This window comes from Rhinatrema bivittatum, chromosome 4 (assembly GCF_901001135.1).
Source record: "Rhinatrema bivittatum chromosome 4, aRhiBiv1.1, whole genome shotgun sequence".
NCBI classification, from domain to species: Eukaryota; Metazoa; Chordata; class Amphibia; order Gymnophiona; family Rhinatrematidae; genus Rhinatrema; species Rhinatrema bivittatum.
In genome coordinates, this window is record NC_042618.1 from 106,783,884 (window position 1) to 106,808,067 (window position 24,184).

Sequence of the window (24,184 nt, forward strand, 5' to 3'; positions counted from 1 at the left end):
TTTTGAAAAGAACAGATTTAGGAGCCTAACTCCTTTGAAAATTGATACCAAACTGTTTTAATCTGTTTTATTCTTTCTTTAATTTAATTTATTTTATCATAATGTTATATTTATTGATGTTGATGTTCAAAGGGTTTAGTCTGGCTAACTTTTGGAGTTAGCCGAACATAACTCAAGCTTTTAATATAAACCCTACCACTCTGGCCTAAAGCTTGTATGTACAACTTTTTGCCTGCACAAAATTTACCCCTGAAAAAGTTGTTGTGCTAGGGGTGTTCCTGGGGCATTGTTTTATTTTGTCTGAGCCACACTCAGTATCAACGCTGTCCAGACAAAGTTAGCCAGGTAAGTCTGGTCAGATAAATACCTGCCCTAAAGTTATCAGGATAACTTTATCCACGTATATTCAGTAAAACACTTATCTGGGTAAGTTCCAGTGAATATTTGGTTAAAGTTATCCAACTCACTGTCTTGATTAATATTGTCCTCACTATTCTGATTACTTCTCTTGCTTATTCTTTTGATTGTTACTTTATATTGTTGGTAATTGTATGCCTTGCCTTGACCCATCTACAAAGGCAAAAATAGACCTAAATAAAATTTAAAAAAAAATATATATATGTATATATCCTAAAAAAAAAAAAAAGTTTCTTACTGATGGCCTCTCACTGCTACAAATTTTTTGTTAGTTTAATCTTTTGCACCCTTCATCAACTGTGAAATACTGTTTCAAAAAACAATTTTAGCCAGAGGTGGCCATGACAATCACTGATTCACTAGTTAATAATAGAATTCATAAACAGAGTAATTTTAAAAGAAAAAAGTATGTTATATTTACAATTGTAACAATTTTCAGAAGTCCGTTTATCCACTTTAAGTGCATGTAACGTGAGTAAAACCTATTGACAAATCAATAGCATATACTATAGCAAGATTCAGAAGCCTTTGAAAATTGCTACGACATATGAAATTGAATTGTCAATAGGTTTTACCCGCGTTACGTGCATTTAATGCGGGTAGTGTGTTACATTTACATTTATATTTTCTTTTGAAAATTACTGTGACATTTTGTTTTTCATCCATGGTCAGTTCATCTCATGGACAGCAGCTCTATTTCTTTATCTCCTCTCCACTGCGTTGAACACTTCTTAAGGGCAGCTCTTTAAGCTAAGGTAGGACTGACACATTTAATGTCCGCTGCCCAGGCTACAGATGTTGTGGCAGTGGCGTTACTCATTGCAGACTGGATAACTTCTTGTTTTTACCTCTCCAGATTTTCCACCTAATTGCCAGATTTCCCCAACATGGAAGAAATGAGCTTAAGAATTCACCAGGCAAATAGAACAGCTCACGAGGGAGTGCCAGGTTTGCTCATTTTCTGCCAGCTAATTTCACATGCCTCCCACAAAAACGTTCCATCCTCATGCCAAAGGGGACAGAAACCTCAGCTTTTTTCTTTTTCTCATCCACGCTCTTTTTTTTCTTTTCCTCATCCGACACTTCGTCGACACTCAACTCCTTATTGCTGTTTGCTCTGTCAGAAACAAAGATGATCGGCTAGAGATGGAGGGAGTGTGTGGTTGGGGAGGGGGGTGGAAAGGAGGAGAGAGAAAGTACAAAGGAAGTGATTACACACTGGAAGAGGGTAATGTGTAAGAGCATCCAATATTCATGCTGCAACAGCTCCCACAGCAAAAAGGGAACACGGTCAGTGCGGTAAACATCCCCATGCAGAAAAACAAAGCACCAGTGCTGCTTCCACTCCAATGCAGAAAGGGCACCAATGTATTCGTGACAGCATTAATGCTGCAGGAAAGGACATGAAGGTACTAACTACGGTACTGACACTGTAGAAAAAAGGTACCAGTACATTCACTGCAGTACCTTCACCAATTTGTAAGCTAACAGTTACAGGATAGGGAACATTCTTATTTGATAAAATCACATGATTTCACAATAAAGCGGAAACGATGTTTTTAATACTGTACATCTATTTTTTGTGGCTGTGCTCATTTCCTCCTCCAGCACAAGGACAGCTCCTGACAGCTTTCTCACTTTCAGGGCCAATGTACTAAAGTGCACCAAACTGTCAGGGTGATCCAGTACCGAGCGGTAGGAAGAGCTGCGTTAGTGCCTACGGCACCCGCGGTTACCGCCCGCACAGTGCAGCTCACCTACCGCTCGATCCTGAAGCCTAATTATATGTAAATGTAAGCCGCGTCCGAAAAGCCTTAGTCCCGCGCAACCCAGGATACTGGATAGAGCGCCTATACAGGATCCTGGGTGCGCGGGCCTAAGGCTTCACGCCACGCTGGTATCTGTCATTTCAAATGTCATTTGAAATGACAGATACCAGGAAGTCTGGTCCGATCGGGTGCAAAAGTAAGTTGCTTCGCCGCTGTCAGTGTCCCCCCCCCCCCCCCCTCCTCTCGGAGCAGGGAGCGAAAAGCAGCCTTGCTCCGGGAGGGGGCTCAAGACGTGACATCACGACATCACGTCTTGAGCGGCCAATTGTACTCTTTCCCCGTGCAGGCGGCCATCTTGTCGGGAGGAGCTATCGGAGCCAGATCTTCGCGTTCCTGCTCGTGGCTCATGGCTGCAAAACAGCAAGTTTTGCCGGTGTCCGGGCTGGGGGAAAGCTTCGCCGCTGTCAGTGTCCCCCCCCTCCCGGAGCAAGGCTGCTTTTCGCGCCCTGCTCCGTGAGGGGGGGGACACTGAAAAGTCGTTTCGCCGTTGCTTCTGCGTTGCTTCGCCGCCGTCAGTGTCCCCCCCCCTCCCGGAGCAAGGCTGCTTTTCGCGCCCTGCTCCGAGAGGGGGGGGGGGGACACTGAAAAGTCGTTTCGCCGTTGCTTCTGCATTGCTTCGCCGCTGTCAGTGTCCCCCCCCTCCCGGAGCAAGGCTGCTTTTCGCGCCCTGCTCCGTGAGGGGGGGGACACTGAAAAGTCGTTTCGCCGTTGCTTCTGCGTTGCTTCGCCGCTGTCAGTGTCCCCCCTCCTCCCGGAGCAAGGCGGCTTTTCGCGCCCTGCTCCGAGAGGAGGGGGGACACTGAAAACTCGCTTTGCCGTTGCAGTCTCCGTGGCAGCCCCAGTCCGGACATCGGAGGGGGGCTGCAACGTTTTTTTCGCTTTTTTTTTTTTTTTTGGCTTCTGGAGGAGGGGAGAGGACTGGGGCTGCCACGGAGACCGGCACCCATGATCGCGGCCGGGGCAGGTGAGCGGGGGCTGGGGGAAAGCTTGCCACCTACCCTTACCCATGCCTCTACCGCCTGGGTCAGGGTAGGCGGTAAATTTGCAGGTTAAACGCGCGACAAAACGACAGGGAAAGGTAGCGTTAGTCGGGGCGCGGGTTACGGGATGCTAGGGGAATAGCTAATTGGCTCGTTTGCATGCAATATCGCGCTAATTCGCTCGTTTGCATGCAATATGCATGCCGCGGGCGGAAGGGGTTACCCCGGGAATTTAGGACGCGGTAGGAGTAGGTTAAAGGGGATTCGGGATCGCAGGAAGGGCTAACGCGGCCGAAACGTGAGTTAGAAGCGGCTTAGGAGCAGGGTAAACACGGCCGCACTTTCGGCTCGATCCAGTAAGGCCGCGGTAAAAACAGTGAGGTAGTGTCAGGCGCACCCTTCCTCCCCGCACGCACAGTTCTCTTCACTAACTCCCCGATACTCTCCTCTAATCGCATGCAAATGCATGCCGCGGCTGTGAAGCGTTAGGGAAGGGTTATGCCCGCGCAACCCATTTTACTGTATAGGCGCTGTAACAGCGCCTATACAGTAAACAGCTGGTACCTGTCATTTCAAATGACATTTGAAATGACAGGCACCAGGAAGTGTAAAAAAGTTTAAAAAGTGTAAAAAACAAAAAACCTGTGTGTTATATAAAAAAAAAAAAACAATTTTAAATACCTGTCGGAGGGCCGTGGGTCCAGGCGGCCGGTGGGCGGCGGGCAGCCATCAGCGGCATCCGGTAGTCCCTTCTCCCTTCCTCCCTCCCTCCCCTGCCTGGATGAGCGCCAAAATCGCACGGGCGGGTCGGCAGCGGGGGGGCGGCAGCAGGATCCGGGAGCGGCGGGTAGGCAGCAGCGGGGTCCGGGGGGGCAGCGGCAGCGGGGTCTGGGGGGGGCAGCGGCAGCGGGGTCCGGGGGTGGCAGCGAGATCCGGGGAGCCAGCAGCGGCAGCATGTTCGATCGAGCAGGCAGGTAGGTGGCAAAGTAAAGATGGCCGCCTGCACGGGAAAATCGTGCAATTGGCCGCTGAAGACGTGACGTCACACCCCGTGACGCCAAACGTCGTGACGTCACGTCTTCAGCGGCCAATTGCACGATTTTCCCGTGCAGGCGGCCATCTTTACTTTGCCACCTACCTGCCTGCTCGATCGAACATGCTGCCGCTGCTGGCTCCCCGGATCTCGCTGCCACCCCCGGACCCCGCTGCCCCCCCCCGGCCCCCGCTGCCGCTACCCCCCCGGACCCCGCTGCTGCCTACCCGCCGCTCCCGGATCCTGCTGCCGCCCCCCCCGCTGCCGCCCCGCCCGTGCGATTTTGGCGCTCATCCAGGCAGGGGAGGGAGGGAGGAAGGGAGAAGGGACTACCGGATGCCGCTGATGACTGCCCGCCGCCCACCGGCCGCCTGGACCCACGGCCCTCCGACAGGTATTTAAAATTGTTTTATTTTTTTATATAACACACAGGTTTTTTGTTTTTTACACTTTTTAAACTTACCATAGCAGGCCCGAGCCTTGCTACTTTTTCGTTTGGTTTTTTTTGCCCTGGTCCCGTCCGGTCTCCTGCAGCCCCGTCCGGTCCGGACGGGGCTGCAGGAGACCGGACGGGACCAGGGCGGGTAAGCAATGTTTTTACCCTACACTACACTACACTAACTCCTACTAGGGGGAGGCGGTAAACTAGCAGGTTAAGGCCGCGGCAGAACAGCGGGTTACGGAGGAGATAATATCAGCGCCCGTTACAGTATCGCAGGGGAATAGCTAATTCCTTCATTATACAGCTTTTTCGTTCATTTACATGCCGGGTGCGGAAAGGGTTATGCGTCTGTTTTCAGAAGCGATACGGACGCGTGAAACTGGAGACTGTATCGCCGAATTGCCTTGCGCGCCCGAATTGTGCGCTACGAGCACGTTACAGACGGGCAATCCTCGAGCGGACGATACTGGATCGACCTGTTTACAGGATAGGCCTGTGTGTGTGCTCGGACTTTAGTAAATTGTATGCACTTGGACTGCTAAGCGTACGAGCCCATCAGAAAAATAGCACAGTTTTTCTACAAGGTTTTTGCAAAATTACATTTGCAAAACTAATTCCATGCATTTTCTTCTTCTGTGCTAATAGTTAATGAGTTTCTTTGCATAATTTGGCAGTGCAGTGAAATTTGGCATTACAGTGACTCATTAACTATTAAATTTAGTTTAAACTTTGTATGTGTAAAACTATGTGCCAAATTCAGCTATTTGTTAATACTAAAAGAGGTATTAGGGTGCCCTATTGAAAATAATGCTCATTATTAGTGTTTTTTGTGCACAAAGAAGCCTTTGCGAAGTTTTGCACACTACTTAGTACAGTGTTTCTCAACCGCTGTACCATCTGACCTGATCAAAAGTGCCACAAAAAAGTTACCACTGCCTGATGCTCAGAACCAGGCCAGTTCCTGCGCTCTGCTCTCAGCACCTTGCAGCAACAGGCAACACCAGCGGTGGCTCTTAAACTGGTAGGAACTCCTTTCTGAGAGCATGTCTAATCATGCATGCATCCTCTTCCGAGCTACAACATGAGCGCGAGTGTGGTAATCAGTTGGCAGCCTGCAGCACATGGTTGCTGGGACTTGCTTTGTACAGCACACAAACTGCACACAGCAGCTTCTCATCTTCCCGCGTCTTTGAGCCCTTCAAGCTTCTGTCTTATCCCGAGGCTGAGTGAGACGGGGAGAGAGTGTGTACTGAGCACTGGATGTGACTCACTTTGAGTGTTGGTAGCAGCAGCAATGAAAGAGCTCAGGCATCCACACGAGGCAGCCAAGGTAACTGGCTAAAGTGGTTGCCAGCATCACACAGATTTCTCTCTTCTCATGAGGAAACGGGTGTATCATGACAGGTTCAGGTTTGTCTTCTCCTCCTCTCTTTTTTTTTTCAATTTGAAAGAGAGACTGTTGGGCCTTTTAGTGCTTCTCTACCTCTTCTTTTAGTCTTCTCAGTTGCCTCTGTGCCCTCTGCCTGCTCTGCGGAGGTTGATGTACTACACAGCATTCTGCTAACGCAAGGGTGCTCGGCATTTGATACTGTTAATCACCAGCTTTTAATTTGGCATCTTAGAGACATTGGTTTGCAAGGACTTGTTCTAAATGGGTTCGCCTCTTTCCTTAGTGACAGAAGTTCCCGTGTACACAATGGAGTGGAACCTTCACATCTGCAGCAGTTAACCTGTGCCGTTCCACAGACTTCTGTACTCTCGCCAACACTTTTTAATCTTTATTTCGCACCCTTGGCTACATTGATCCACAGCCAAGCTGTTCATTTTTATGCTGACAACATCGAGATAGTGGCATATTTAGATAAAGATTCAAATGAATCATTAAATAAATTAAATGATTGTCTATTGAAGACTCAAAGTCAATCCTGCTAAATCGGAAGCTATGTGGATATCACTAGGACAAAGGATAACTTTGCACCCTGGTTCCTCAGATGGCAGGATGCTTGATTTCACTTACAAATCCAGTTATGTCCTTAGGAGTTGAGACCGATTCAGATCTTTTTTCCCCATCACATCTCAAGTGTTGTTCAATGTTCATTCTTTTTCCTGTGTTTTATCCACAGGTTGCATCCACTCTTGGATCCCCGTGACCTGAAAACACTGACCATTCTTTGGTTATTGCAATTTTCTTTATCAAGGGTTGCCTTTAAGTTCCTTAAGAAGAATCCCCCATCACCCCACTTCTGCAGGCTCTTCATTGGTTACCTGTCACCTGTAGATTAAGATTTTAAATCTTGTGCATTTAGGTCTTCCATCTAGAGCTTTGCATTTAGGTCGTCTGCTTTATCATTCTACTCTCTTACGGGGTTATGTTCTAAAGGCTTATCGCACACGAAAAGACCCTTTTCGCGTGCGATAGCATGCAAATTCGAGTCGGGGCGGAGACGGGGTGGGGGGAGGGAGGAGTCGGCGGTGTCTTCGCTGCCAGCGATAACGTTACCAACGTTATTGTCGGCAGTAGCACGCCGAATAGCACCACCTTTCACGGTGGCGCTATTCGGTGCGAAAGCCGGCAGCGAAGACACCGTGGTGGTGCGAAGGCTGCGGGGCTTTCACAGACCCGCCCTCCCTTTGCCCTGGCATACCAGCACTTACCTATCCACCACCACCCTGGCATCATCATTCTATTTTTTTCTTCCCCTCAACCTCTGGTATCATCACTTTCACTTCACTCACTCCTGCCTCCCGCATCATCACCTTTTCTCTTTCCTCTCCCTCCCTCTCCCACCCACTCAAATAATCACCAGCTTTTTCCCTTTCTTCCCTCTCCCTTCCCTCTCCCTTCACTCCACTACAATCCTCATCTTCTCTCTACAATCCATGGCAACATCACCTTCTCGTGTCTCTTCCTCCCCACCACCTCCGGTATCATCACCTTCTCCTTCTGTCCCTCTCCCCCAGCATTATCACCTTTTCTTCCCTTTCTTTCTACCCTCACCCCCCTGGTATTATCACCTTCCTTCTCTCTCCTCCACCCCACTGGAATCATCACATCTCCATCACTTTCCTTTTCCTACCCTCTCCTTCCACCCCTCCCCCAATATCTCCATCAACCTCTCTCCTACCCTCTCCCCTCCTTAGTATCAATACTTTCTCTTTCCTTCCCTTCCCTTCCTTTCCCTCTCCCCAACACTTCCAGTTTTCTAGAAAATGCAACTGCCTCTTCCAGCCGCACTTACCTGGTGCTGTTTCTTTCTTCTATGCCTGTTTCTTTCTATAATTGGAACTGCATGGAGGCAGCAGGACTTGTGAGATTACATGGTCCTCCATGCCCTTTCAACTTCAGAGGAGAGCCAGCTGAGGGAAAAACAGAAGCAGAAGCAACAGCAAAGTGCTGCTCTGACTCCCTCTGCTGGTGGGAGGATATCCTGCAAGCCAGCTGCTGGGGGGAAAGAGAAACTGAAGATTGCTGCTGCACACCAGAGCTACAGCTATGGCACACTAGTTGGGAAATGCTGCTCTATAGAAAGGTTATTTTAAAATTCAGGAAACAGATTAAAGCCTGGTTATTTGAACAGAATTTTAAGAATTTTATTCTGATGTTTTTTAACCTCTGTTAATTTCTCTTTTGAATCTTTAGAAACATTTATTATTTTGATTATTTTTTAATATATTTAATACTAACATATTTTATTTCTTTTGATTTTAGCTATTACTTTATTTTGTACTGTTCTTATGAATTCTTGTTTCATGATTGTAAATTGCTTTGATTTTCATTTGTCAGAAAAGTGATTAAGAAAATGATTAAACTACACTAAAAGGTTGGGAAACACTGGCTTAGCACATCGGCCTCTGTGAGAGGTGTAAGAATACAAAATGTAGAAGTTGCAAAGGAGAGTTCTGGTAGACTCTAAGAGAAATATGGATTGCAAGCTAAAATATTTCTGAATAAGCAGAAGTGGCATGACGCAACCAGTGCAAGTGGAAAATCAGGATCATTCAGATAAAGAGAAAGATTTGATGTGCCTAAAGAGAAAATGACACTGAAATGGTAACTTTCAACATACATGATTTAGCACATGTGCACCTAAGAGAATGTGCACAAAGTTCTGCCAGTTTATAAAATATTATGTATCTCTGGCCCAAAAGTACATGCATATATTTTACATGCAAAACAATTATAATGTATTTGCACAATTACTGCAGTTTATGCACAGAGGCAGGTGCTATATAAAGTAGGGGTATACTCTGCTTATGAAAATACTTGTGTGTGTAATTTTAAAAACCAGTTCAACACCTGAGGGAGCGAAAACAGGGGGGTGAGGGGAGTGGGCCTGCGAAAGCTGGCAGCCATCGCACCACCGCAGTGTTATTGCTGCCAGCCTTCCCACCCAATAGCGCCATCGTGAAAGGTAGTGCTATTGGGCGTGCTACTGGCAGCGATAACGGTACTTACCTTAGCGCCGCCAGTGAAGACATCGCAGCATCCGCCTCCTCGCCACCCCGACTCTGCCCCCGGCAAGCTCTCGCACGCAACAAGCAATAGAAAATGACCCCCTAAGTCTTTATCCAGATAAGATTTAGCTGAATAGTTAAGGGGGGTCTGTTGGAGGTGTTTTGAGGTGAGGATGAGGTAGCCAAATGACTTTTCCAAATATCTCCAATGTTTGGAATTAGGCCAGGGCCGGATTAAGACAACATATGCCCATAGGCAGTGGAGGTAGGGGCGTTCTCCTCCCACTCCCTCCTGCCAAAATCTTGTTCCTCTTCACCTCCAAGTCAGCACCTGAAGATGAAGAAGAAGCAGTGCTTCTTCTTCAGAGAACAGCTCTATTTTCACTCCCCCCCTCTCAAAGGAATAAAAAGTGCTCTGCTGGGCTGTCCCCTCCCACACCAGTATTTAATGCACATACACTTAAGGACATACTTTGGAGCTGAAATAAACCTTGTCTCAGAAATGAAAATGGAGAATGTAATGGAATTCATTCCAGTTACACATGCCTAACCCTAAAGAAGTTCACACCATGCTCACACACACTCCTCATACATGTATAGCACTATAACAAACATGCAACCCAACTGAGTGCTTTGGAAACAATTGAGTGCTCACTAGAAGATTCTCTGCCGTGAATATATACTGCTTCATGTTTGCACAGAGAATGACCTTAATAATGATACAAAGATAATGCGCAGTGATCTAAAAGGAAGAGGGTGAGGGAGGAGGGCTCTTAATGTCATGCTCACTGATTTTAATCTTTCCCTCCCTTTTTTAATTTATCTATCAATGCCCAGCTGTTGTGTTTTGCCATTTGCTCTCACTGACAAGCATTGGCTGAACAATTTAAGGTTTCTATAAATTGGAGTCTCATTCCTCAGAAAATAGAAGTTATAAAGTTGCAATCACTTCTGAGACTTTACTGAGGAAACTTCTTCTTTTGAAGCTTATCGACAGAAGAGTGCAAATGTTTTCAAATCTTGCATTCCGGATTTCATGCCATCAAGCAGATTTAAGGACTGGGCAAACTGCAAAAAGTTAATGAGCTGCTGCGATGCAAAATCATGCAAAACAGCTTACCAACTATGGGCCTGATTTACTAAGGCGTTTCTCTCGTTCTGTGTCTATGGGAAAAATGCTTAGTAAATGAGGCCCATGTTTGCAGCACTAAAATAAATGCGAAAAGGTCTTCGTAGGCAAGTTTTCACAAATAAGGAAACTTTGAGCATAAATGCTCTACTAGGCTTATTTACAATGACTCCTGGTAAATTTTTACAAATGGAAAACTGCAAATTCCGTGAGAAATTCAGTGTACTTTAATGCATCAACCTCCTAATAATGCGTTACCCTTTTGCAGTTGACAGACATTAAGAGGCAAGGGCAGGAATGATTGGGGAAGAATGTTTAGTCGGGTCCTCCACATGTCACTGCACGCAGCAGGCATTGCAGTTTCGGGGTTTTCCACGCACTCGTTCCGCATAGGCGCCGCTACAACTGCTGCAAGCCTGGGTTTACAGGACGAGAAGATAATGGCAATAGGTAGATGGCGATCAGGCAGATTTAGCCGTTATGTACGCCCCCAGCAATACTTCGCAAATAACATGTAAGGTGTTTCACCCCTGTTTTTGTCCTTTATTTACCGACAGAGCTGAGAACGCGGCTGCGCATCACATGGATCATTGGCCATTCTTATGTTCGTTGGGCACACAAAAGGGCCTTACAGCGGCCTTTGGGGGAACATCTTGGTATGGCGGCCCATCATCTATCGTTGCTTTGGAATGGTATCCCAGGAATGAGATGGGACCAATTAATTCCGACTGTCCTTCAATTGTTAAAATTCAACCCCCCCCCCCCCAGATGCGATTATATTGCATCTTGGGGGTAATGACCTGCCGCTGATCAGAAGTGTGGCTTTGACGCAAAAAATACAACAGGATCTAGTCACCTTGTACAGCATGCTGCCACAGTTGGTAATTGTTTGGACCTATATCATTCCCCGTAGGATTTGGAGAGGTGAGCTATCACACTGCGCTATGGAAAAGGTTCGTAAAAAAATAAATAAGTGGATCTCAAAATTTATGCCCACAATCAACGGTTTATCTTTAAAACACGACCTGATAGACGAAAGCCCGGGTTTCTTTAGACCTGACGGTGTTCATCTCTCCGATATAGGGTGGGATATATTTAATAGTGATTTGCAGGATTGTCTTGAAGCTCTCTTGCCCCTAATGGCCGCAGCCGAGCAATGAGTGGGAGGTTTCCTGGTGAGTTCCTGGTGAGTGGGGGGTTTCCCGGTAAGCGGTATCGCTACCGGGGAACCTTGGCGTGGTGACCAGCCGAAGCAACACCCCCGCCTTTAGTTTAAGTAGGCCGTGGCCTGAGGGGCGGCGGCCCTTCGGGGCCACTAGAACAGGCAGCTCAGAAAGGGGCCAGCGGCCAGCGCAGACCCTCGACGCTTCAACGGCCTAGAGGGGCGAGCAAAGAGGCGAATGGACCAATCGACCCTGACTTCCACGGTCGGGTCACCGGTAATTTCGACAGCCCCGGCTTCTACGGCCAAGGAGGGCGCATGCGCAGCAGAAAACTCTGACAGTAGCACAGGTTGGCGGGGGAGCGCTGGTCACTAAGAGTTCAGTTTTTAACAAGTTACAGTGTTGTTTATGATGGCCAATTATGTTTATTGCTCAATTTAGTAATGTATAATATTACCATTGCTTATTGGGCTGCGGCCATTATTTTGTCCAAACCAATAAAATTCTCGTTATTCAAATGTAATGGTGTGCGTTGTTTCTAAGAGCTACTTGCAGGTATGATAAGGATTACAGACGCAGGCTTTCCACTGCCAACATTGTGCGTTACCCTTTTGCAGTTGACAGACATTAAGAGGCAAAGGCAGGAATGATTGGGGAAGAATGGGATGAAAAAGAGATTTCTGCTCCACAAATACGTTGGGTATAAGTGCTCTTAGGGTTATTGGGAGATACTTTGTCAGTATTCTTTCTTTGGTCTGCCCAGTGTTCACGGTCTGCCCAGTGTTCACTGGGCAGACAGTTTCTCAATAAAAGCATTTTTGAAAACAGGAAAAAAAAATGATTTTCCTGTAACATCTGGAAGTGAAAAAACTTCCACAGAAAAACTTGTTTAAGAAAATCTTGTGCAAATAGCACTATGGGACTTCTGCCTGGTTTTTAAATGTAGCACTTGGGGCAAATGTCCCACAGTCAGAGTGCTTATCTTTTAGTGAGAGCCACTGTTGCACGAGTGCATGCTCTTCAGCCCAAGCTTGCATGGCCCATCCAAAACCAACTGAAGGAACCCACCTTGTGCTTTTTCTTTTTCTGGGAAAAAAAAATAAAAATGAAAGATATAAAATATTTTGAAAATTCTGTAAACTTAATGAACATAATTCCTGGCCTAACAAGGTAGAGTTGCATCATGTTTTATAGGTTAGGAAACTGAAGACGTTAGATCAAGCTAATCTGTTGATGGATGAGGTTGAATCTGTTTTCATATCTGGTAGTGAAGAGGGAGGTGCAATGGGTTATGAAAAGCCTGGGATCTGCTGAGAAGACTTTGGAAATGCTTTGTACTTTATTGCCACTGAGCGATATTTTATTCTCTATTTTTAATGTTTCCATAAACCAAGCAAATGCTCTGTGCTAAGATGAGAGTTAAGGAATGAAATGCAGGCAACAGGCTCCAGGTAAGCCAGTCATTATTTTAGCTCCTGCATTCATGTAGAATAAAAATCAGAGCTGCTTAAATCAGAGTCCACCAGAATGTGAATTAAAAGAACAGTGATGGGCTTTGTGCCATCTGGTTACTGTATTCCACTTGTTTATTATAAAATATTGTAGCTTCTCTTGTCTTTTACCTTTTGTGCTCAGCTATTTCCAACAAGCCGCAACTCAACACCAGAGGCCCTCTCAGACCCTTCAGCGAGAGCAAGACTCTATATCACTATCTACTTATGATTTGTGTTTCTTGACTTCCTCAGTAATGTTTACTGTAATAGGTTAGACATGACCATATTTGATAATTGCTGTGATATAATATTTTGTTTGCATAGTGTTTTCACCAAATTTTAGAGTGCCACCCAGATTAAAACAAGACTATGGGAAAATGAACAAAAAGGGTAAGAGACAAGTTAGATACAGACCACGTAGAGACATCTTTAGATCGGGGAATGCTACAGAATTAGAGCAAGAGGGTCAAACTCTTGTGTGTGAAGCAGGGTCTGGAAACAAGGGGTTAAAAACTGTCAGCAACTGACTGAAAATAATAGTATGAACATAATGAGGGCATTCAGTCCATGCAGCAAAACGTAACCGAGGACTGGATTTTTTTTTTTTTAATGCAATATTTTTAATGAATGTTCTTAAATTTTGTAAGATTAAAAAAAGACAATGTTAACTTTTCGTTTTCAATAACATGTTAGAACTGATTCATGGCACTTGAATGGCTACACATTTCAGTGGCATACAGCATAATGTTCTGGCATAATGTAGTCATGCAGGAATAGGCAGCAACAGCATGAATTATCCCAGTATGGATAGAACTCCAGCAAAGAAGCTGTAATAAATATTTAGATTCAAACCCCCCAAGTGTTCCGGTTAGGAGTGAGAGCAGGGTGCATTCTGCATAAATAAATCAACTGATTTTCAATACCAATAACCAACAGGTGTCACTATTTTTTTTTTTTTTTTGGTTCTATTATCCTCAAGTTGTAAAATTCATTTACTTTGTTGTCCAGGACCATTTAGCAGTCAATATCTCAGTGGAGTTGGTAGAGGATAAATTCTACGTTAGTTTGCATACGATGGGAGGAACGATCATGCAACTGGAAGGCAGAGCACCTGCAATTCAAGAGCACTTGCCCAGGCTCTGTGGGCAAATCGTTGCACTTTCCGCTGACTCAGTTTGGTGAAATGTAATTGAATATCAGTAACAATATTAGTCTTTTCCCTCCACTCCCCTCCTCCCAGAAACTAAGTGCACAAAACTGTCCACTCTGGAGAAAAATGCATGTTCTTGAGGTGCTATATTATCATACACTTCAAGCTGAAACAGGAATACATTCAGTACAACCAAAGGAATGCAAAACATTTGCTATCGGGACAGCTAATCAAACACAAACAGTAATGTTAGGAAACAGAGAGGGTGTGAGTGCAGGAGCAGAAGGGACACCCTCTGTGAAACTCTGGGAAGCTTGGCTTGTCAATGGTGCCTGACTTTCTGAATCTGACCGCAAGCCCCTTCTGTCCTGCCTGCTACCATCACAGATATATAAGAACCAGCCCTGGCTTTCGGTTCATTGGAAGCACGGCTGCTTTCTGGTGCTCCTGACTGAGGCCTTCGATAAAAGGAGAGCACTAATATTTAAACTGAATTTTTATAGCATAGCAGCAGACTTTATTTTTAAAGATTTAGATTTAAAAGGCAAGGCTGGGATTGCCAGCAGAAAAATGTTGCTGAAGGAGTAGACTTCTGGTTAGAGAAACCAGCGTTAATGCTGCTCCTGATCTTGGGCAAGCCACTTCACCCTCCATTGCTTCCAGTATAAATTTAGGACCTGATTTACAATGGCTCGTCTCCTATTCTGTGTCTACAGGGAAATAAAAGCTTATATGATAAGCCATCTAGAGACAAGGAAATACCTATTGAATGTGAATGTAACGCACCTTGAGCTACCAATGAAAAGGCATGAGCTCAATCTAAATAAATAAATAAAAACACAATAGTCCAGGACTGGCCCAGTGGCCCAGACAACAAATGCTATGCAATGTTATGTAGAAACAGTTCAGTCCCTGCTAAGATTTCCATCTGCTTTTTTTGCAGATGCATATTCCCTGAAAAACAACATGTAGCGTTTTGAAAATGCCTCCCTCCATTTAATCCCCCCTCTGATTTCTCCTACTTTTCCCACAATTAAGAGCAGACTTCTTGTTGATCCCCATGCGTACTTTTATCCACACAAAGAGGTCGATCTTCAAAACATACGCGCGCGCGAACAAAAGTACACCAGATTTTATAAGATACGCGCGTAGCCACGCATATCTTATAAAATCCGGGGTCAGCGCGCGCAAGGCTGTGCAAAATCGGCAGCCTGTGCGCACCAAGCCGCGCAGCCTGCCTCCGTTCCCTCCGAAGCCGCTCCGAAATCGGAGCGGCCTTGGAGGGAACTTTCCTTCCACATCTCCCCACCTTCCCCTCCCTTCCCCTACCTAACCCGCCCCCCAGCCCTACCTAAATCCCCCCCCCCCCACCTTTGTTGGGCAAGTTACGCCTGCTTCAAGCAGGCGTAACTTGCGCGCGCCGCCCCGGCATCCCCCGGCACAGGCCGCAGTGCCGGGGGACTCGGAACCGCCCTCCTGGCCCGCCCCCTAACCATCACCACGCCCCCGGACCCCAGACACGCCCCTGGACATGCCCCCTCCCGCCCCTTTTATGAAGCCCCGGGACTTACGCGCGTCCCGGGGCTTTGCGCGCGCTGGTGCGCGAGTGCTCTGCGCGCGTAAATCCTCCCGGATTTACGTGCGCAGGGGTTTTAAAATCTACCCCACAGTGAGCAATTTTCACACAGCCTTTTTACCCTGTGATTCCCAAATTATACCCTGTGAATATTTCATGCATCTAACTGGCTGAAGTTAGGCCACATGGTAATCCTAAGGGCAATACTAATAGCTATTATACGTGAGGAAGTTTTCAGTAATGTTCATGCTCAGGCAGAAGTCCACAGTTCTGTCACAGTCTTAGTAACTTTGGGGTAGATTTTCAAAGGGTTACGTGCGTAACCCCGAAAACCCGCCTCTGCGTGCACCGAGCCTATTTTGCATAGGCTCAGTGACGCGCACAAGCCCTGGGAGCGCGTATGTCCCGGGGCTTTGAAAAAGGGGCGGGAAGGGGGCGTGGGTGGGGTGCCAATCCGGGGGCGGTCTGGGGGTGTGGTTGTGGGTGTGACACTGGTCCGGGGGCGGGACCGAGACCTCCGGCACAGCGGCTGTGCCAGAGGTTCGTGCGCCGGCCAGCTGGCCGGCGTGCGCAAGTTACGCCTGCCTCAGGCAGGCGCAAATACTGCAACAAAGGTAGGGGGGGATTTAGATAGGGGGTGGGTTAGATAGGGGAAGGGAGGGGAAGGTGGGGGGGTGGTGGAAGGAAAGTTCCCTTGAGACCGCTTCGATTTCGGAGGGAATGGGGAAAGCCATTGGGGCTCCCCTAGGGCTCGGCGCGCAAGGTGCACAAGTGTGCATCCCCTTTCGCGCGCCGACCCCAGATTTTATAACATGCGCGCACATTGTTCTCATAGCAGTCAATATCTACATAGGTGTATTTGCATAGACTGGCAAATGATATGTGTCATCAGAAAGGTCTGCCAGGTACATTGTTTCAGTGATTGAATTACAAATTATTGTCAGTGGAATGTACTTACACTGGGGCGCTCTGCCTCAATCTTGTTTTCAACTTCCCTAAAAAGAAATGAACAGTTATTTTAAAATCTTTCAGCAAAAAAAAAAATATAGCTCTCACCCTTCAATAGGTGTCCATCTTGTAATGCTAATATGAAAATCACTAGCAGATCATGTTAATGAAATACTGCCCTAATGGTGGTCTAACAGGCCGATTCAGTAAAAGTCGCGGGAGAGCGGGCGAGTGCACAGGCCACTCTCCTGTGTGCGTGATTCAGTATTTAAATGAGGGCCCATGGTAAAAAGAGGCACTACGGACACTAGCGCGTCCCTAGCGCCTCTTTTTTGACAGGAGCGGCAGCTATCGGCGAGTTTGACAGCCGACGCTCAATTTTGCCAGCGTCGGTTCTCAAACCCGCTGACAGCCACGGGTTTGGAACCCGGATGCCGGCAAAATTGAGCATCCGGTTTTCAACCCGCAAGCCGCTGGGCGATTTAAAATTTTTTTTTTAAAATTTTTAATTACTTTTTACTTTGGGGCCTCCGACTTAATATCGCCATGATATTAAGTCGGAGGGTGTACAGAAAAGCAGTTTTTACTGCTTTTCTGTACACTTTCCCAGTGCCGGCAGAAATTAATGCCTACCTTTGGGTAGGCGCTAATTTCTGAAAGTAAAATGTGTGGCTTGGCTCCATATTTTACTTAGTGAATCGCGCGGGAATAACTAATAGGGCCATCAACCTGCATATGCATGTTGCGGGCGCTATTAGTTTCGGGGGGTTGGACGCACGTTTTCGATGCGCTATTACCCTTTACTAAATAAGGGGTAAAGCTAGCGCGTCGAAAATGAGCGTCCAAACGTGGGTTAACAGTGCACTCCGCCGGAGGGCATTGTACTGTATCGGCCTGTAAGTGTCATAACATTATCTTGGCACTTTCAGATGAATATACAGATACTGGCTTTGTGAAAGCTGTCTCTGGGATGGACACTGCAATGAGTAGAGGCAACTCAGCATGAGAAACAAAACTTGATGATCAAGTTGGTAAAAGCCAAATTGAAAGGCTAATGTTGAGGACCAGTGCTGCTGGCTGACAAAGTCATCTGCCTTACTGACTGTTAGGCAGGTGCAGAGGCAACATTTTTATTTTGGTTCATTTATTTGTTTTGTAGATCTCTTCCATTTGTTTCAAACAAAAAAAATGTTTGTTTATTCATTTCATTTGTTTACTATTAAATTCAATGGAGGAAGCAATTAAGCCTGTTTTGAGCTTCACAACTGGGGTTTTCTAATCAATTTTAAAGAAAGGGGAAGAGAACTCCAAGGCACCAAGACTGTGGCAAAGTGGCACAAAAAATAGCAAGAAAAGCCTAAGGCAAGGGTGGGCAAATGTTTTTGTATTGGGGCCACATTACAAGATATCGAACACAATGAGGGCGGGGCAGGGCAAGACGGGTCCCCTCTTGGAGCTCCTCAACACAGCAATTCCCACCACTTGCTGCAGGCATTTCAGTATCCAGCAGGCTTAAGCAACATTATTTTTAGCATCTGAGGTGCCCCTTCAATCATGGATCCCAGCCTTTACCAAAATCAGAAAAACCTTCAACCCAGCAGGTACAAGGCATTTTCCCTGCTAGCACACTATCTCATCTCAATCATAAATGCAGGCCATAAAGTATGAATAGTAAGGTGCAGATAAAAAATGGGACTGGAAACCACAAAGTCAGACTCATATGCAGTGCAATAATGCAAAAACAGAAATATCACCATTCCTCATAAAACAAAGTCAAGATATATAAATCAATCATAACAGGAAGCCATACTAATAAAAAGCATATGTTAAAACAGATGACAAATAGAACAGCATCTAATAATTAAGAAGAATACATATAAAAAACTTTAAACATTTCCCCAAAATTAAATATTTCCAAATAGCAGACATACCAAACACCAAATAATTAAAACTAATAAAGATAAAAACCATTCCCCTTTCTCCATACCAGAAAATTAATTTCCAGTCACTGTGAGATTGTGGACTGGATTATTAGGGGGAAGGAAAGGCGGAAACACACAAAAAAACTCCTATCTCTCTCATACACATACACATTCATTCACACACACAAACACTCATGAACCCTTCTAGTCTCTCTTCTTCTCACTCCTCTCTTCTACTTCCTCCCTCTTCCTTGCCTCTTACCTTTCAGTCATTCATCCCCTCCTATCACTCATCCCCTCTCTATCATTCAACCCCTTTCCCTCTCAGTCGGTCAACACCCCTCACCCTCTTCCCTTCCCTCTGTCACTCACTCCTCACCCTTTTCTCTCCCCTTTGTCACTCACTCTCCCACTCAGTCGCCTTATCTTCCCTCTGTCACTTGCCCCCTCACTTCTACTCACATTTTTCCCTTGCCTCATTCTCCCGTTCCCTCTCAGTCACTCCCCCTTCCCTCCTACCCCTCAATTATTCCCTCCATCCCATACACTCCCTTCATGTTCCTCCCTCTCCTCTCAGTCACTCACTTACTCTGATTCATTTCCTTCTCTCCCCTCTGTCACCCATCCTCCCACTCACCCTCTTCTGTTTCTCATTCTCGCCCCCTTTCCACTCAGTCACTCACCCTTCCCTCCTATTCATTCCCTTCCATCCCCTCTCACTCACTCACTCACACTCTCCCTCCCATTCATTCATGTCCCTTCCCTTTAAGTCACTCCCCACCCTCACCCCTTTCCTTTCAATGCCTCACTCTCATCCCTTCTTTCAATCCCTTACTCATATCCCTTCCTATTTTAGTTAGACCTCATATTACTCACTCCTCCACCAGACCCACAGTAATGCAGGCGCTCTCCTCATTGGTAGGGGGTGAGAACCCTGCTAGCACACCATTGAATGGGGGCTCTTCTTGCTAGAGGGAATTGGGAACCTCCCTGCATGCCATCAAATGAGGGATCTCCTCACTGGTGGAGGGTGGGACTCCCACCAGCAGCTGTCACATGGGGGCCCTCCTTCTCCTTGATGATGGGGGATGGGAACTCTGCTAGCACACCATCAAGTGGGGGCTCTCCTCACTGGTTGAAACCCCTCCAGTGCATCATTAAATGGCACTGATGCTCTAATTTATTTATTTATTTATACATTTTAAATACCGACATTAGATCAGAGATGTCACATCGGTTTACAGATAATATAAAGGAAATAAGTGGGGGGGGGGGTACTTGTTTCTTACAGTGAAACATTTTTAACAATGTAAAATAATGAAACTTGGATTCTTGCGTATTTCCTATGAGTCAACTTAATTAACAAGAACTAAAATTAGAAATTATAAAAATTAAAAATATAAATTCATATGAAAAGACCTATAAAGTAACTTTGTGAGACTTGAAATCCAACAACGAAATCGTAAACATAATGAGCATAATCAGCATGCGTCATGGGAAACATAGAAGTAGAGAATATGTGTAACAAGGGTCGGATGGGAATATGGTGCTGCAGGGAAAGGTGGTGGGGGGATAGGATCATTGGGTGAAGGCTTGTCGGAAGAGCCAGGTTTTTAGGAGTTTTTTTCTGATCTGAGTTGTGCTGGAAGGTTGTTCCAAAGTGAGGATCCGGCTATGGACAGTGCATGTTCTCTTGTTATGGATAGATGTGCTTCTTTTGGAGTGGGGATGTGGAGAAGACCAGTGATAGAGGATCGGAGGTTTCGTTTCGGTGTGTGGTATCGTAGGGGTCTGCTTAACCCAATCAATTTGTTGTTGTGGAGAGACTTATGGATGAGTGATAGGACTTTGAGTTGTATTCGGAAGTTGATGGGTAGCCAGTGTAGGTCCTTGAGGATTGGAGTGATGTGGTCCACTTTCTTTCTGTTTGTGAGGGATCTGGCTGCTGCATTTTGTAGTAGCTGCAGCGGTCTGATTGTGGAAGCAGGAGGCCGAGCAGAAGGGAGTTGCAGTAGTCAAGCTTTGACAAGAGTAAAGTCTGGAGGACTGTTCTGTAGTCATGTGGGAAGAGGAGTGGTTTGAGTCTTTTGAGGGTTTGGAGTTTGAAGAATCCATCTTTGATGGTGGTGTTGATGTGCTTTTTGAGGTTGATTTCTGTATCCAGAGTGACTCCGAGGTTTCTTGCTGAAAGGGTTAGTTGTTGGTTCGGGAGGTTTGTTGTGCTTTGATGTTTAAGGTTGCAGGTGGCATTGGTGATATGTAGGATTTCAGTTTTTTTGTGGTTGAGTGAGAGTGACAGCTGAGTGAGGAGTTGAGTTATATCCGACAGGTGGGTGTCTCAGGTTTTTAGAGTGTTTTCGAGGGATGATTTGAGAGGGAGCAGAATCTGTACATCATCTGCGTATAAGTAATAGGTAAGGCCTTTTTTGGAAAGAAGGTTTCAGAGGAGGAGCATGTAGATGTTAAACAGGGTGGAGGAGAGGGATGATCCTTGGGGTATGCCGTGTGGTAGGGGGATCTGTTTGGATTGAGATGATTCTATTTTTACTGAGTAGGATCTTCCTGAGAGATATGAGTCAAACCATTTAAGTGTGGTGTCACCTCGACCTATTTCTTTTAATCTGGGTAGCAGGATGTTGTGGTTGATAGTATCGAATGTGTCAGAAATGTCAAGGAGTATCAGGAGGTATGATGTGTTCTTGTCTAAGCTTCTGAGCATGGAGTCAGTGAGGGATAGAAGGAATGTCTCTGTGCTGAGGAGTTTTCTGAAACCGTGTTGAGTCGAGTTTAGAATGTTGTGTTCTAGATGTTTGGAGAGCTGTTTGTTGACAGTTGAGGCAGCTTTAGACCAGTTGTTAACCTGGAACATGGTTATAGCCCCAAGGATCTGGATTGGTCCTCAGGAGGCTCAAAGGGGGTTGCTGGGAAAAGACCAGTGTTTAGGCAACTAGATGGCTGAGGAATGCAGGGTGGAGCAACACCTCCAAGATGGTACATCTGGGCATGGCAGTTAGGTAGAGTGGCAGAAAGACACTCACGATGGTACATCTGGAGCATGGCAGCTAGGTAGAGTGGCAGAAAGACACCCAAGATGGTACATCTGGAGCATGGCAGTTAGGTAGAGTGGCAGAAAGGCACCCAAGGTGGTACAGCTGGAGCATGGCAGTTAGTAGAGTGGCAGCAACAGTTATCAGTTAGACCCTGCTTGCACCTATTGTTTATTCAGCACAGCCATAGACCTGAATGGGCAATAGACTTGAATGGGAAACATAAATGAATGAGAAGAAAATTTTGTTTCATTCTTGGGCATCCTTAATTCATTTTGGGGGTCCACAAATGAAACAAAAATGGACTAATTTATTGCATTTTCCCATTTGTTTCAAACCAGTGCCCATCCCTACTGCCTGCTCAGCTGGATGGATTTGAATTTAGAGAATGGAGAGGAATGAATTATGAATTAATTGCTCAGTAGTCACAGCTGAACCTGGCAGGGCTGGCATTATAGGTAGGCATTAGTTAACATTGCCCAGATTAGATTCAGTACCCCCCAGTTTCATATTCTAAATCTATATATTTTCATAGGCTGCAAGTGTTATGAACGCGCTGTCTGCGGGTCTCCCCACAAGCAGGCTCACTCACCCTCACTGCTTCTTCACCCGACGCGGCATGGACGCCGCCGTCAGGCCTTTCCAAGCGGCCGGAGCCGTGGACTTTGTTACTCCCTCGTGGCCCGGAGGCCGCCCGTGCTCCAGTCTTCACCGCGGCCGGAGCCGTGGACTTTCCTGGCCATCTTCGCGGCTTAGAGCTGCCGCTGACGTCAGCATCTCCTTCGCGGCACCAGGCCGCAAGCCCCGGTCTCACCTGGGGCTTGCGGGCTTGATCTTCCTTTCTCCAGCCTTCTGCAGCGGCTGGAGCCACTGCCGTCTTCGAGGCCTGCCTTCCAGGCCAGCCCTGCGTCTTTACGCACAGACGCTGTGCAGGCCACTGTCCACGGTCCTGCACAGCCCTGCTTCCTGCTCCTTAGGCGCCGGCGCGCGCCTCTCTTCAAGATTTAAAGGGCCAGACACAGGAAGTATGCTGGCCCCAGCTAGGGAGTGGACTTCCTGCTCCAGCCCTATAAAAGGGCTGTCTTCACAGTACGTCTGGGCCTTGCATCGGAGTTGCTTCACTCTGGAGGCTCCTGCCTGCCAGAGCTCCGTCAGGTCTTCCTTGTCTTCTCCATGGAGTTCTTGTTGCTTCGTTTCATCATGCCAAGTCATGTTCATGCCTGAGGTCCCCGTCCAGGTGTCCTGGTGTCTCGTCTTGGTCTTCTGTTCCTGATGTTCCAGGTTCCCTGATGTTCTGATCCTGTGTCTTCGTCTTCAGCGCTCTTGAGCCTTCTGGTACCTGTTAGGCCGGAGGTCCCTCGATGATGTGTGCCCGAGTGTGGACTAGCCTACAGGTGGACTGGTGTCCTGTGCTCTTGAGCCGTCATGTCCTGCCAGCCATTGGTGGAGCTTCGGACGACATCGGCTCCGTTGTTGGAGTTCTGCTTCGACTGGATCCTTCCCTGCGCTTGTCCCATTCCCAGCGTGGTCCATGACTAGCCTCCTCGGGCTGTGTAGGGCGCGCAGTGGGACAGGGTGGTCCACAACTCAGTCCCGTGGGTGGCCTGAGTAGGGCGCCCTGAGAGACAGTGCCAGTGTCCTTCCGCCCAGCTTCTTGTCTCGTCTGGACTTCGTCAAGTTCCTCATCTCTTCATGGATGCCGTTGCATCATCTTGGTATCTTGTCATGTTCCTGATGTTGTCGCATCGACCTTGGTCCGGGATGCCGTCGCATCGACCACTGGTCCGTGATGTCTTCGCATCAGCTTTGGTGTCAAGTCTTTGTCTGCGATGCTGTTGCATTGATCTTGCTGTCATGTCTTCGTCTGCAATGCCGTTGCATCGATCTTGCTGTCATGTCTTCGTGTCAAGGCCCAACTGCCCTCATCCTCAGGCCAGGCCTGCTGCTCCATGCTGTTCCATGCAGCAGGTCCGAAAGGGCTCGGAATGGTCGGAGGACCATTCATATTCCAACATCATCATGTTGTTGGTCATGGGAGCTTGCCGGCCTGACAGAAGGTAAGACCGTCAGCCATGGTGGAACATGCCGTCAACCCTCGGTTCGGTCCTGGATCCGTCTGGGGTCGGGCTGAGGCCCAAGGGTACACTAAAACACTCCGTCACGTAACAGAATGCAAGGCCTTCGAGGCCGTTCGTAACAGCAAGAGTTTTAGGGAGAAGAGAAATCAGAGCTGGAGAGTGGTGGGGTAGGGGAAGGAGAGTGAGAACCAGAGAAAGGCAGGAGTGATGAAGTGAAGAGCAGAATCAGTGGGAGAAGGAAAACAAGGACCAGGTCCCACTCCTCTCTCCTCTTCTGGCAGTCCCATCTAACCTCCTCTACCATCTATCTATGTGGTGGTCTTGGACTGCATTATCTCTCAGAACTCAGGTTAATCTCCTGAGAAATGCTGGCACCACACAATTCAGACAGCAGTCATTAATGGAACCAGATGGACATGTAGTAGGAGAGGCTACACAATGTAGCTAAGTGCTGCTATTCCTCCCCTGGCCGGGGTGGATGAGCGGAGACATGGAGAGTGAAGACCAGTATAGGAATCAAGC

At 46.9% G+C, this 24,184-nt stretch overlaps 1 protein-coding gene across 5 annotated transcripts in view; it reads right to left on the reverse strand.

The window, feature by feature from the left end:
• CAPN3 (calpain 3) overlaps positions 1 to 24,184 on the reverse strand; it is a 238,611-nt gene that overhangs the window by 99,701 nt on the left and 114,726 nt on the right. For 3 of the 5 annotated variants that reach the window (XM_029598625.1, XM_029598626.1, XM_029598627.1), the window contains exons 14-16: positions 16,626 to 16,662; positions 12,517 to 12,534; positions 1,444 to 1,557 (exon numbers count right to left, since the gene is read on the reverse strand). In XM_029598625.1, the coding sequence (XP_029454485.1) occupies positions 1,444 to 1,557; positions 12,517 to 12,534; positions 16,626 to 16,662 (169 nt within the window). The remainder of the gene's footprint in view (positions 1 to 1,443; positions 1,558 to 12,516; positions 12,535 to 16,625; positions 16,663 to 24,184) is intronic. The other 2 variants (XM_029598629.1, XM_029598628.1) reach the window with 1 other exon arrangement.